General features: G+C 38.3%; 1 protein-coding gene across 13 annotated transcripts in view; it reads right to left on the reverse strand.

Moving 5' to 3' along the window:
- Cplane1 (ciliogenesis and planar polarity effector complex subunit 1) overlaps window positions 1-15,641 on the reverse strand; it is a 140,400-nt gene that overhangs the window by 43,421 nt on the left and 81,338 nt on the right. For all 13 annotated transcript variants that reach the window (XR_013424144.1, XM_078017589.1, XM_078017599.1 and 10 more), the window contains 2 exons: window positions 5,882-6,150; window positions 2,327-2,414 (listed from right to left, as the gene is read on the reverse strand). Coding sequence is in view for 12 of the 13 variants with exons in the window: in XM_078017589.1 (XP_077873715.1) it covers window positions 2,327-2,414; window positions 5,882-6,150 (357 nt within the window). In the remaining variant the exon portion in view is untranslated. The remainder of the gene's footprint in view (window positions 1-2,326; window positions 2,415-5,881; window positions 6,151-15,641) is intronic.

Consider the following 15,641-nt stretch of genomic DNA (forward strand, 5'->3'; position numbering starts at 1 on the left):
GATTTTGCTTCAAAACAATCCAGGAAAAGGTGGGAAGAATGAGTGAGAGTTGGGTAAGAATCAATTAGTTGTGAGTTGGTAACATTAAAAAGCTTAGTATTGGGCACATAAAAGTTAATCATACTATTCTATCTTCTATTGAAATATGCTAGAAATTTTTCATAATAGAATTTTTTGAAAGTATCAAAAAAGATGTACCAGAAAAAGAACACAAGTATGCTAAGGAATTAGACAAAATTAACTATACAAAGAGGATCATTAATGATAAAATAAACAAAATTCAACAAAACATATAACATTCCTGAACTATATTCATCTTAAGCCTCAAATATATAAAGCAAAGTTGTGTGTGTGTGTGTGTGTGTGTGTGTGTGTGAGTGTGTGTGTGTTACCTGGCTTGAACCCAGGGGTGCTCTACTACTAAGCCATAGCCCTGCTCCCTTTTATTTCTGAGATACGATCTCTCTGTGTTGCCTATCCTGGTCTTGAACTTGCAATCTTCCTGCCTCAGCCTGCCAAGTTGCTGGAATTACAGTTGTACACCACCAAATCTGGCTGAAATTTATCAAATTTAGCAAGAGCCATAAACAATTCCACAATGATTGTGAACAATTTCAAATGTATCTTGCTAAAAAATGAATGATCAGGACTGCGGTTGTAGTCAGCACCACATAAAAATAAATAAAATAAAGGCACTGTGTCCACCTACAAAACTAAAAATATTTTTTTAAAAAAAGAATAAGACTAAAGAATGAAAGAATATTGGAAATGTGGACAATACAATTTAGAAACCTGAGTAATGATTTATACACTTACCTTATATCAACCAACAGACAATGTTTATTCTCTTCAAATAAATGTAGAATATTTAGAAAAAATGACTATGTATACTAGGCCACAAAGGAAATTTTAACAGTATCTAAGTAGTCATACCATCATATATATCATCTAATCACAATACAAGGAAAATGGAAATCAATTACAAAAACACATCCCCCACTTAATATTTAGAAGCTAAAAACCCTTTCTATGATATGAACTAGTTGTATGGACATCAAATGATATGCATGTCACCACTCTTATCTAGGTCCACGTGTGAGTATGTTCAGCCATAAATGCACATATTGGGAAATAACAGAGTTAAGAAAAAAGAACAAACTAACCTCCCAAAATGGAAGAAAAATAAAGGTAAGAACAAAAATTAATGAAAAAGAAAATTAAGAAACAACAGAGAGAATACACAAACCAAAGCCTGGTTTTTCAGAACAGACCCCACTGCTCACAGGCTGAATGAGAAAGAGAAAGCACGTACATACTATTATAGAAAAAAACAAAAATGCAAAATGTAAAGTCATAATTACCCTAATTTTTCTTCCAATATTAAATGAAAACACTGAACACCTCACCACTGCTTAGCAAGACCTCAAATTCCAGTTCAGCTGATAACCACAAATAGCAACCTTAGCACCAACCTCAGAAATCCTCTGCAGTGCAGCCAGCAGGTGAAATCCACAGAAATAAAGACCCAAGCCACATCATGGCCCCTTTCTGGTATAAAAGGGAAGGGAACTGGCCTCTTAGGGGGAGAAAAATTGGCAAGTGGGCCTATGGCGTGTGATTACCCAGCCTGAGGTCAATAGACTCCGCAGTCAGGAGATATAGGTTAAAGCTTTTCAGGTATTTTTACTCATATTATAAGGGTTTAATCTGGTCATCTCATGCTAGTTGGGAACATGGGAGAATTGCAGACTCTGGGACAGGAGTCCCCTGTGTTTCTCCTTTGCTAGCAAAGCAATAACATTTCTTTTTCTTCTTTCTCAAACAAAACAAAAACACACACACAATAAAAATTCTTAAATAAACTAAGTTTGGAGCAGTCTTTCTGTGACAAAATGTTTTTGGTAAAAAGATTGGAAACTATTCTACTTGGTGCTTAGTGAAAATATTTTGAATTAGTGTATATACCAGAAGTTATCAATCAAATAAATAATTTTTCAATATTGTTTAAAATCAAGAAAGAAAAGAAAAAGAAAAAAATGACCTTGAAATGAAAGCTTATCACATTATTACAAAAATAATCCTGGGGAGTAGGGGAACAGCTCAGTGGTAGAACGCGTGCTTAGCATGCAGGAAGTCCTGGGTTTAACCCCCCAGTTTCCCTCTACATCCTACTAACCAGAAAAATAATAACAGTAATAATCCTACTCTAAAACTTAGGGGGCTGATTGGCTTCAGCTCACATATGAAAACTATTTCTAGTACTCGTATTCCAAGAAGCCATGCTTATTTTTAAAGCCAGGCTTCAGTCACAGAGCACCCTACACACCTTCTTCAGAAATGCTGATGGCTTTTGAAGCTACCGGTTTTTTGTATTCAGGGCCAGAAGACGATTCAACATGATCCATCAATCCAACCTGTAGGAAAAAACATACAACAAAACAACTAAGTTTAATACTTTGATCATTTCAAAGTATTATACATAATTTTGGGTATGGTTTAAACATCTACATTGATGGGATAAATGAAAAAAAAGGGATTAAATCCAATATGAGCTACATGACAGAAATAACAAGGAAGAAACTATTTGTGGCTTAAGAGTCTGAGAAAAATAGCTTCACATAATTTTAGAATGGGAGAAACTGTAACTACCACCTAGACAAAATCTTTCATTTTATAGATGAAGGAACAGACCCTGAGAGATTCAGCAATTGTTTTAGTGACAGAACATGATTTCGATCGAGGTCTTCAAAGCTCCTTGACCACAGTATCCCCTCTGCCTCTTCTAGGTCTATGAGATATTTTCTTTAGGAAAGTCAAAGTGTTTGTATTTATGTACATATTCTAATAATAGGGCAATCACATTTTAAACACTACATCAGGTTTATCATTTGAATTAATGTTATTTCCTTCAATGCAGTCATCCTGGAAGACTAATTTACTTTTGAACTTGAGCAAATATTTTTATAACTATTCCTGTGAAATTGTCTCTAAGCTTCTGCTACAATTATTAATATAACTGTTCTAGTGGCAAATCTTTGGTATATAAATGTGATTTCATCACAGAATCCAAAAACAGGCCAGCAAAGGCAAGCACAAAACACACATTTATCAAATGCGACAGACAGCAAAAATCAGTTTTCACCTTCCAACCCTGAAATGCTTGGATTGGAGGAAGCTGTATCCAAATTTCTCGAAACTCTCTGCCTCCCTCAAAGTCAGGAGAGCCAGCAAGTACGTTCTGAAAAGACGGTCAGGGTGATCCTGACACTCAGCTGTTCAGCAGCCTACCACAACCAGCCCTGTGGCAGCTCTGCCCCGACAGGCCCCTTTGGCTGGCTGTTTCCTGAAGCTTTCACTAGGTGTGGAACAGCCTGCTGTCAAAGCCTCACTCTGACAAGGCAATGAGCCCCCAGGACTCTGCTTCACATTTTACTCACTCCATGTGCTCTTTCCATCATGATTGGAATGTTGCCCCGATGATTCCAAAACCCCTATTTAGACCCTCAGCTTCAAAAGCATATGTCCAGCTAACTAATCTCATGGCACCTCAAATTCAATATCTCCCCAAGAGAAATCATGGCACCTCCTCCCCCAGCACGGGCTCCTGTACTTCCCCTTCCTTAGTTTAGAAAATGCCTCCTCCATTCTCCTGGGCTGTAATGTGGGTACCACTGTGGTCTTCTGGCACTTCTGGTCTTCGCTGGTCTTCTCTGACTTCCCACAGTCTGTCAGGCTCTTCAGTCCTGTTCTATCCTGCCCTCTATTCCCACTGCTATAGTTGAGGCATTTTTGAACATTAATTTTTGCTTTGGGTATTCAATGGATCCCAAACACCCATCAGTGGACCTCATATAGAACTAGAGCATAAGAATCATCTATGAAGTTTGTTAATATTGTCTCTACCTCAGAACTATTTAGAATCAGAATCTCAAGGAAATGGTACCAAGATATTTGCATTTCAAACAAGTTTCCAAGATAAGTGACCAGGTCTGAAATCACTGACCCACTTGGTCTCCCTGTTTCCAGTCTTCTCCTTTCCAATGTATCCTCCATACTAATGTATCGGATCATATCACCCTAATGCTTAAAACAATGTTAAACATTTTGCTTGCTGATAGGATAAACTCCCAGTCACCTGGCACGACAAATAACCCTTTCCTTTCTTATTTGCCCCATCCTTTCTCTGATGCCAGATATCCAAAGCCCAATCCCACTGGCCTCTACCACCAAGTAATGCTTATACAGTTCCCCAAACATTCCATGCTATTTGACACCTTTCTGCTCTTGCTCACAGTGATTGTCAACCTTTCCTTATCCAATTTATCAATTCATTACCAGCTCCAAGAATCACCTCAATCAGGTCTCTTTGAGGCCACATCTTCCCTTACTCTGACTAGCCACAACAACCCAGGCATAGTACGTCTCAGTTCATATGTACTTACTACTGTATACTTCTACCTTCATTTAGCCTCTAAGCTACTAGAGAGCAGGTACTTAGCTCAAGGTCTCATGTGTAGTAGATGCTCAATAAATGTGTGTTGAAGAAAGGAGTGAATCGTGGACTTCTGCAAGAGGTGAGCAATGCAGTATCAAAACTAAGGAGGAAGGAAAGTATTTGGCTTCAGATATGCTTTTCTACTAGCTCAGAAGGCAATTTCAAAAAAAGAAGTTCTCAACCTAGATACCTTCCAACAGATGAATGAATAAAGAAAATGTGGTATATATACACAATGGAATATTACTTAGCCTTAAAGAAGAATGAAATTATGGCATTTGCTGCTAAATAGATAGAGCTAGAGTTTATCATGCTAAATGAAATAAGCCAATCCCAGAAAAACAAAGGCCAAATGTTTTCTCTATACGTGGATGTTAATTCAGTGTGGCTAGGGAAAACGGAGAAGTCCACTGGATTAGGCAGAGGGGAGTGAAGGGAGGGGGAATGGGGGCAGGAAGGACAGTGGAATGAAACGGACATTATTATCCTGCATACATATATGATTACATGACCAATGTGATTCTACATCATGTACAACCAGAAGAATGAGAAGTTATACTCCATTTAAGTATGATGTGTCAAAATTCATTCTACTGTCATGTATGACTAGTTAGAACAAAAATTTTTAAAAAGAGATCGTTTGAAGTAAGGGGCTCCTAGGACTGCTTTGATATTCAACCTTGGTTGGAATGTGACAGTTCTAAGTTTATGTCAAAAAATTAAAAAACAAACATCATTAATATCATTACTTAATGGTGGTCCTATTTGGCTATTATTGAGCTGGGGCTGGGGCTCAACGGAAGAGCACTTGCCTAGCATGCGTGAGACACTGGGTTCAATCTTTAGCACCACATAAAAATGAACAAATAAAATAAAGGCATTCTGTCCATTTACAACTACAAAAAACATTTTTTAAAAAAGAATGCTATTATCAAAAAGACAAGGGATAACAACTGCACACTGTGAGAATGTAAATCAGCACAGCCACTATGGAAAGGCTGGCTTTGAACTCAGAGCTGCTGGGATTATATGTGTGTGCCACTCGGTTCGAAAGCAATTTTGATTGTTATAACTGGGGAAAGTGCTACTGGCAGCAAGTGAGTAAAGACCAGGGATGCTGCCAAATACCCTATAGCTCAGCCATGAGGACTTGCCAAGCCTAACAAACGTTCTAGATTTGATATCCGTCTCTGAAAAAACAAACACCTCCCTTCCCCAAGTCCCCAAATTGACCCAAATATCAGTAATTCTGAAATTCAGAAAATCTAGCTTAAAGAAACCAAATTTCCCATTATTTCAAAAAGTCCACTGTTTTAAAATTACAAATTTAATAACTCAGTTACTGATAAAAATAACAATAATTAAAAAAAACTAAGGGTAAACTACCTTTTCATGAAGTAAACTTAGCATTTCAGGTCTGGGGAAATCCTGCTCTATGTTGTCGGCAATGTTCTGAATTGCTAACAGCTGTTCATCAATTTTCTGAAGCTTAGCGGTGAGAAACTCTAGTCGGCAAGCTGCAGGGCTTGGCACAGGGCGAACTGCAGTACGGCGAGCTGCAGGGTCATCCTGCAGCACTTTCCACAGCAGATAATTTTCTGCAGAGTCTGACTTTGTGCTCTGTTCTTGGAACTGGAATCTTGGTCTTGGTAGATCTAAATATTAATTAAAGGAAAATCAGAATTGATTGTAATTAAGGAAGAGGCAGATAATGATAAATCTCATTTTTTGGACGATCTTACTTTAAGGCAACATAACATTATTTTCCAAATAAGTTTTAATTTAAATATATGTAGGGGATTGGGGATGTAACTCAGTGGTACAGCACTTGCTTAACATGCGCAAGGCCCCTTGGGTTCAATCCCCAGCACTGAAAAACAAATTTAATATACTTATAAATTGTATTTCTTTTGCAATTTGTCTAATGTGAAATAAGGACCTTTAAGAATGTTAGTACCACAAGTCCTACATATGAGGCAGTCTGAATGTTATTTTTATCCCCTATTACAGATAATTCATCAAAATGAAACTTTAACATTTTTATGACTTTTTGAAACCAATGGAAACCAAAACCATCACATACTAGGTCCAATGATGGCTATTGCTAACTTCATGTGAGATCTCAGATAAACACCAAACCTCCACAGACCAGTATCAAAGCCAATGACTGTCTCTACCAATTGATTCCACACCCAAGTTTGAGATACCTTCTTTTTCAAAATGAACTCTCCTTCTGGCATCTCAGTCTCCCCTCCCTGTGTTACTCATCCTGTTTAGGCCTTCCTTAATCCACAGGCACCTTCAGGGTGCCAGCCTCAGCACAGATCTCTCCTCCCTCTTCTCACCATATCTGAGCAATGTCACACAAATGGCTCCTAAAGGCCATGTGGTACTCCCTCTGAACTCCAGCTGCACAGTAAACTGAACTCATTGCTTCCTGCCACTTTGAACCCTCTTCCCTGTTTCTCAACTCAATGAACAGCACTACCATTTACCTTGTTTCCCAAGTCACCAGTCACTCAAGGTTCTTGTCTCTCCTTCAGAGCCAAGTGATACCAAGGATTGATCCCACCTCCTGAATACCTCCAATCCTACTACCACTGATCAACTCGATATATTTATTTTCTTCCCAGTACCTTTCTGTGTTTCTCCAGTGCCTTCACTTCAAAGGCCCAAATACCTCAATATAACAGACAATGGCACTCATTTCTTGTTATTTTTTCCCCTTTCTTGTTCTGGTACTGGGAATTGAACACAGGGTGCTCTACCATTATATCCCTAACACTTTTTAGTTTTTACTTTGGGACAAGGTCTCACTATGTTGCCCAGATGGGACTTGAACTTTCAATCCTCCTGCCTTAGTCTCCCAGATTCTCTGGGATTACAGGCATGTACCACCTGCCCAATTTCTTGCTATTTCTTTAAACAAACAAAAAACACTCTGTTTGACTCCAAGCATACTGATCGTCACTTGTCTCAAACTTGCCAGGCTCCATCAAACTTCTGAATCATTGCACAGTCCATTTTCTCAGTCTGAATGCTCTTTTTCTCTCTAAATCCTACTCTCCTTCATTCTACTTTAGTGTCTCTCCCGTAAATAGCCCCAAACCTCCCCTGAAATAGATGAGATGCTGTATTACCCAAGGTCTCATCCATGCCACTGTCACAGCCCTTTCCAAGCTGTATCATAATCAACCCCTTAATTACCTGTCTTTCTTCCCCCTATAGGTATGCTCACAGGTTAAAGGTATAGTCCTTTGTTCTTTACTCCAGGTACCTGGTTCCTAACTTAGTGTTTGCAGAATGAAGAACAGGTAAAGTGAATTATGATGCCTGATTCACTTAACTCGAGAAGTTTTGTGAAGATCAAATTTAAAACAAAGTTCTTTGAAAAAAATGTGAATTGGTAAACAAAAATGATTGGTATATTTCAGTCCCAATTGAAGGTGAACCTTCTGTGAGAAGACAATGGTAAATGCAATGGCAGTTTCCCTACCTCTTTCAGTTTGACTTTCACAATATTTTACCATCTGTCTAACCTCCATGTTTCTCAACAGCCTGAAACACATCCCCCTTAACACTTAACAGGAAAGATCTGGTGCACACAAACTTCAAATGGTAAAGACAGCAAAAGAGATGAACATGCTTAAAATCCAGACTTCTGGAGAGATCCAACATGGCGGCGGGCGCAGAGAGATCAAATCTCTGACCTCTTCAGCTGCGCTGGCATAGGGAGTCGTAAACTGTCTAAATGCTGTTTGCTCAAGATCACTAGGCAATGCAGAGCTGACATGGATCTGGGGCGAACAGTCCGGACCTCTCAGAACACACACTGAGCCGGGATTGGCTGCATTCAAGCTCTCCTTTGCCTGCTTCTCTCAGTCAAACCGCTATGACTCAGCACTAACGATCCCGCCGAAACAACTGGTCGGCCCTTCTGATCCTACAGAAGTAAATGCCAACCGAGCCTTCATAGGCAGTGGCCACAGGATTGAAACGGGGCTTGGGAGAGACAGTCAGGACCCACCGGTTCGTTGCATTGGTCACCCGGCAAAGGGAACGAACTGTCACCATTTGCATGGGATACACCATGACAGAGAACTGACTTCACCAAAACGCGGTGGAGAAGATAAATTCATTGAAACCAGCGGAAACAGGTGTGTAATCCCCTAGCCTTCCCTCTCCACACAGCGGGGAAACATTAAGGGCCCCTCCCAGCTCTTCTGTGAGCGAGATAACCAGACCAAGGGAATCAGGAGTGGCTCGGGACTCGTGGCACGGGACTAGTGGCACAGGACTCGCGGCGCGGAACTCTCGGCTACCGCTCCCACCAGTGCTGACAACTGAGGTCCCTTGCACCAGCTACCGGAGGCGTGGCTACCGGAGAGCAAACAAATTCACTGGGGGTTCTCAGCCCCAAGCTCTACAAACTTAGGGTCCGAGGGAATGGCAAACAGGGAGAGTGTGCCCAGGCGTTCATGAAAACAGGGCTCCCGGGAGCAGCAGACCTGGCGTGTAGCCAGTATTGTGGTGAGCGTCACCAGTGAGCGGGGCCTGGCTTGAGGAAGAGAGGGGAAGTGTCTAGACACAAAAGAAGGCCCTAGGCACCCAGGATTGGAGACCCACCCAGCCTGGGAGGAAGAGCTGCTGCACAGTGATTGGTTCCTGCCTATTGAGAGAAGCTTGGCCCAGTAGGCACAGTTCCACCTCCTGGAAGAGAAGTTAATCAAACTCTAAGACTGCATTTATTAATTTTTTTAAATTTGGGGATTTTTTTCATTTTCATTTTTTTGTTGTTGTTGTTTTGTAAATATATTTTTTAATTATTTTATTTTATTATTTTTTTAATTTTAATTTTCATTTTTTTATTATTATTTCTCTTTTCATTTCTTTTCAATTCTCTTATTCCCCCTTCCTTGAATTCTATCTGCTTATTCTCATTCTCTTCAGTGACTTCTTCCCTTCCCTTCTAATACCTTTTCTCCCAAGCATCAAATAAATTTATAGGAGTAAACAGTAACTCAGCAGTCAAACAGAACAAGAAGCAACATGAGCAGCATGAACAAGCAAGGAAGAAAAGGAGTACAAACAATGCAGGACCGCCTAAATATTCAGGAGGAACTACAGCCATCAGAAAAATGGTCATATAAGGAACTCAAGGAATACCTTAGACAGATGGAATGGAACCTTAAAGAGGATACGAGACAGCAAATTCAAACAGTGAAAGAATACATTGAAAATGAATTACATAAACAGATAAAACAAGAAGTTAAGCATCTTTATCAGGAGAGAGAGATTATAAAAAATAATCAAACAATAATTCTAGAAATAAAAGAAACTATAAACCAAATTAAAAACTCAAATGAGAGTATCACTAACAGAGTGGAGCAAGTAGAAGCCAGAACGTCAGATAATGAAGACAAAATATATCATCTTGAAAAGAGTCTAGCCAACTCAGAAAGGCTGGTTAAAAATCACAAGAAAAACATGCAAGAGATATGAGATAACATAAAAAAACAAATTTAAGAGTCATCGGGATAGAGGAAGGCACAGAGATTCAAACCAAGGGAATGAGTAACCTGCTGAATGAAATAATTACAGAAAACTTTCCAGAAATAAAAAAGGAAACGAATATACAAATTGTAGATGCACACAGGACACCAAGCACACAAAATCACAGTAGACCAATGCCAAGACACATTGTTATGAAGATATACAATATACAGAACAAAGAGAAAATATTAAAAGCTACAAGAGAAAGGAGACAGATTACATTCAGGGGTAAACAAATAAGGTTAACAATGAATTTTTCATCACAGACGCTGAAAGCAAGAAGATCCTGGAACAACATATTTCAAACACTGAAAGACAATGGATGCCAACCAAGAATTCTGTATCCAGCAAAATTAAGCTTCAGGTACGACAACGAAATAAAAATCTTTCATGATAAACAAAAGCTAGAAGAATTTGCAGCCAGAAAACCAGCATTGCAAAGCGTCTTGAGCAAAACACTACACGAGGAAGAAATGAAAAACAATAACCAAAACCATCAGTGGGAAGTGCCTCGGTAAGACAGAGGACAGGGGGAAAGCTAATCATAGAGAAACAAATTAATTAGAAAAAAAAAAGATAAATAATCAGGGCTGGGGATGTGGCTCAAGCGGTAGCGTGCTCGCCTGGCATGCGTGCGACCCGGGTTCGATCCCCAGCACCACATACCAACAAAGATATTGTGTCCGCTGAGAACTAAAAAATAAATATTAAAAAAATTCTCTGTCTCTCTCTCTCTCTCTCCTCTCTCACTCTCTCTTAAAAAAAAAAAAAAAAAAGATAAATAATCAAACATGGCAGGAAGTACAAACCATATATCAACAGTAACTCTAAACGTTAATGGCTTACACTCTCCAATAAAGCGACATAGGCTGGTAACATGGATTAAAAAAACAAATCCAACAATATGCTGCCTCCAGGAGACACATCTGATTGGAAAAGACATACAGGCTGAAGGTGAAAGGTTGGGAAAAAATATACCACGCACACATTCCTCGTAAGCAAGCAGGGGTGGCCATCCTTATATCGAATAAAACTGACTTCAAGACTAAGTTAATCAAAAGGGATAAGGAAGGACATCATATACTGTTAAAAGGAACCATTCACCAACAAGACATAACAATTATCAATATTTATGCACCAAATAATGGTGTTGCGACGTTCATAAAACAAACTCTCCTCAAGTTCAAGAATCAAATAGACCACAGCACAATAATTATGGGTGACTTCAACACACCTCTCTCACCATTGGACAGATCCTCCAAACAAAAGTTGAATAAAGAAACTATAGAATTCAATATCACAATCAATAACCTAGACTTAACTGACATATATAGAATATATCAACCATCATCAAGTGGATATACTTTTTTCTCAGCAGCACATGGATCCTTCTCAAAAATAGACAATATATTATGCCATAGGGCAACCCTCAGTAAATATAAAGGGGTGGAGATAATACCATGCATTTTATCTGATCATAATGGAATGAAACTGGAAATCAATGATAAAAGAAGGAAGGAAAAATCCTACATCACATGGAAAATGAACAATATGTTACTGAATGATCAATGGGTTACAGAAGACATAAAGGAGGAAATCAAAAAATTCTTAGAGATAAATGAAAATACAGACACAACATATCGGAATCTATGGGACACAATAAAAACAGTTTTAAGAGGGAAATTCATCGCCTGGAGGTCATTCCTCAAAAAAAGGAAAAACCAACAAATAAATGAGCTCACACTTCATCTCAAAGCCCTAGAAAAGGAAGAGCAAAACAACAGCAAATGTAGCAGAAGGCAAGAAATAATTAAAATCAGAGAGGAAATCAACGAAATTGAAACAAAAGAAACTACTGAAAAATTAACAAAACTAAAAGTTGGTTCTTTGAAAAAATAAATAAGATTGACAGACCTTTAGCCATGCTAACAAAGAGAAGAAGAGAGAGAACTCAAATTACTAACATACGGGATGAAAAAGGCAATATCACAACAGATGCTACAGAAATACAGAAGACAATTAGAAATTATTTTGAAAACCTATATTCCAATAAAATAGAAGATAGTGAAAACATCGATAAATTTCTTAAGTCATATGATTTGTCCAGACTGAGTCAGGAGGATACACACAATTTGAACAGACCAATATTAATGGATGAAATAGAAGAAGCAATCAAAAGACTACCAACCAAGAAAAGCCCAGGACCAAATGGGTATACAGCGGAGTTTTACAAAACCTTTAAAGAAGAATTAATACCAATACTTTTCAAGTTATTTCAGGAAATAGAAAAAGAGGGAGCTCTTCCAAATTCATTCTATGAGGCTAACATCACCCTGATTCTGAAACCAGACAAAGACACCTCAAAGAAAGAAAACTACAGACCAATATCTCTGATGAACCTAGATGCAAAAATCATCAATAAAATTCTGGCGAATCGGATACAAAGGCACATCAAAAAATTGTGCCCCATGATCAAATGGGATTCATTCCTGGGATGTAAGGATGGTTCAATATACGGAAATCAATAAATGTTATTCACCACATCAATAGACTCAAAGATAAGAACCATATGATCATCTCGATAGACACAGAGAAAGCATTCGACAAAGTACAGCTTCCCTTTATGTTCAAGACATTAGAAAAACTAGGGATAACAGGAACTTACCTCAACATTGTAAAAGCTATCTATGCTAAGCCTCAGGCTAGCATCATTCTGAATGGAGAAAAATTGAAGGCATTCCCTCTAAAATCTGGAACAAGACAGGGATGCCCTCTATCACCACTTTTATTCAATATAGTTCTGGAAACACTGGCCAGAGCAATTAGACAGACTAAAGAAATTAAAGGCATAAAAATAGGAAAAGAAGAACTTAAATTATCACTATTTGTGGACAACATAATTCTATGCCTAGAAGACCCAAAAGGGTCTACAAAAAAACTACTAGAACTAATAAATGAATTCAGCAAAGTGGTAGGATATAAAATCAACATGCATAAATCAAAGGCATTTCTGTATATCAGCGACAAAACTTCTGAAATGGAAATGAGGAAAAACACTCCATTCACAATATCCTCAAAAAAAAAAAAATACTTGGGAATCAACCTAACAAAAGACGTGAAAGATTTATACAATGAAAACTACAGAACCCTAAAGAGAGAAGTAGAAGAAGATCTTAGAAGATAGAAAAATATACCCTGTTCATGGATAGGCAGAACTAACATCATCAAAATGACGATATTACCAAAAGTCCTCTATAGGTTTAATGCGATGCCAATCAAAATCCCAATGGCATTTCTTGTAGAAATAGATGAAGCAATCATGAAATTCATATGGAAAATAAAAGACCCAGAATAGCAAAAGCAATTCTAAGCAGGAAGTGTGAATCAGGCAGCATAGCGATACCAGACTTCAAACTATACTACAGAGCTATAGTAACAAAAAGAGCATGGTACTGGTACCAAAACAGGCAGGTGGACCAATGGTACAGAATAGAGGACACAGAGACTAATCCACAAAGTTACAACTATCTTATATTTGATAAAGGTGCTAAAAACATGCAATAGAGGAAGGATAGCATCTTCAACAAATGGTGTTGGGAAAACTGGAAATCCATATGCAACAAAATGAAACTGAATCCCTTTCTCTCACCATGCACAAAAGTTAACTCAATATGGATCAAGGAGCTTGATATCAAATCAGAGACTCTGTATCTGATAGAAGAAAAAGTTGGCTCCGATCTACATATTGTGGGGTCGGGCTCCAAATTCCTTAACAGGACACCCATAGCTCAAGAGTTAATAACAAGAATCAACAAATGGGACTTATTTAAACTAAAAATAAGAGAGGTAAATAGGGAGCCTACATCATGGGAACAAATTTTTACTCCTCACACTTCAGATAGAGCCCTAATATCCAGAGTATACAAAGAACTCAAAAAATTAGACAATAAGATAACAAATAACCCAATCAACAAATGGGCCAAGGACCTGAACAGACACTTCTCAGAGGAGGACATACAATCAATCAACAAGTACATGAAAAAATGCTCACCATCTCTAGCAGTCAGAGAAATGCAAATCAAAACAACCCTAAGATACCATCTCACTCCAGTAAGATTGGCAGCCATTATGAAGTCAAACAACAACAAGTGCTGGCGAGGATGTGGGGAAAAGGGTACACTTGTACATTGCTGGTGGGACTGCAAATTGGTGCGGACAATTTGGAAAGCAGTATGGAGATTCCTGGGAAAGCTGGGAATGGAACCACCATTTGACCCAGCTATTGCCCTTCTCAGACTATTCCCTGAAGACCTTAAAAGAGCATACTACAGGGATACTGCCACATCGATGTTCATAGCAGCACAATTCACAATAGCTAGGCTGTGGAACCATCCCAGATGCCCTTCAATAGATGAATGGATAAAAAAAAAATGTGGCATTTATACACCATGGAGTATTACGTGCAGCACTAAAAAATGACAAAATCATGGAATTTGAAGGAAAATGGATGGCACTAGAGCAGATTATGCTTAGTGAAGCTAGCCAATCCCTAAAAAACAAATACCAAATGTCTTCTTTGATATAATAAGAGCAACTAATAATAGAGCAGGGAGGAAGATCAGGAAGAAAAGATTAACATTAAACAGAGACATGAGGTGGGAGGGAAAGGGAGAGAAAAGGGAAATTGCATGGAAATGAAGGGAGACCCTCATTGCTATACAAAATTACATATAAGAGGTTGTGAGGGGAATGGGAAAATAAACAAGGAGAGAAATGAATTACAGTAGATGGGGTAGAGAGAGAAGATGGGAGGGGAGGGGAGGGGGAATAGTAGAGGATAGGAAAGGTAGCAGAATACAACAGTTACTAATAGGGCATTATGTAAAATTGTGGATGTATAACCGACGTGATTCTGCAATCTGCATTTGGGGTAAAAATTGGGAGTTCATAACCCACTTGAATCTAATGTATGAAATATGATATGTCAAGAGTTTTGTAATGTTATGAACAACCAATAAAAAAAAAAAAAATCCAGACTTCCTTCTTCTGCTCTACTTCACTAACAGAAAATCACACAGGAGGGTTAAAACTGAGTTTCACTGACCTGAAATGTTCTTCCTTGGGTCAGAAAAACTCTGCCTGCTGTTACTGATGCTATCTTTCATGGGAAAAGGATTCTAAAATAGGAAGCTACTGTAATTCACAATCGTGAGCAGGTCTCACTAAAACAAGAGCTGTTTACTCTTAATACCTAGAGACCCTATTCTTCCCTTCTCTGATACTTCTTCTGTCAAGCAAATTCCACTCAACTCTAATGTGCAACTATATTCTGAGTCTTTACAGTATATTACTATAAATATTATGATGAAATTTCAAAATATAAAGCTTTTCCTTTTAAATTAGCATTTTTAAGTTCTTCTCTTCAAGAGTAGATAGAAGTAATGTATCTTTGCAAATAGATATTCTCCTTAAAAAAGGAATCTCCAAATGGTTGATTGCAGACCTGATCTTTCTGATAAAGAAAATTAACCTGAAGTTTGTAGTCTTTAAAATGCTGGCCTTAGCTATTCAGGAGTCTCAGGGAGATGGATCT

Source organism: Ictidomys tridecemlineatus, chromosome 1, assembly GCF_052094955.1.
Source record: "Ictidomys tridecemlineatus isolate mIctTri1 chromosome 1, mIctTri1.hap1, whole genome shotgun sequence".
NCBI classification, from domain to species: domain Eukaryota; kingdom Metazoa; phylum Chordata; class Mammalia; order Rodentia; family Sciuridae; genus Ictidomys; species Ictidomys tridecemlineatus.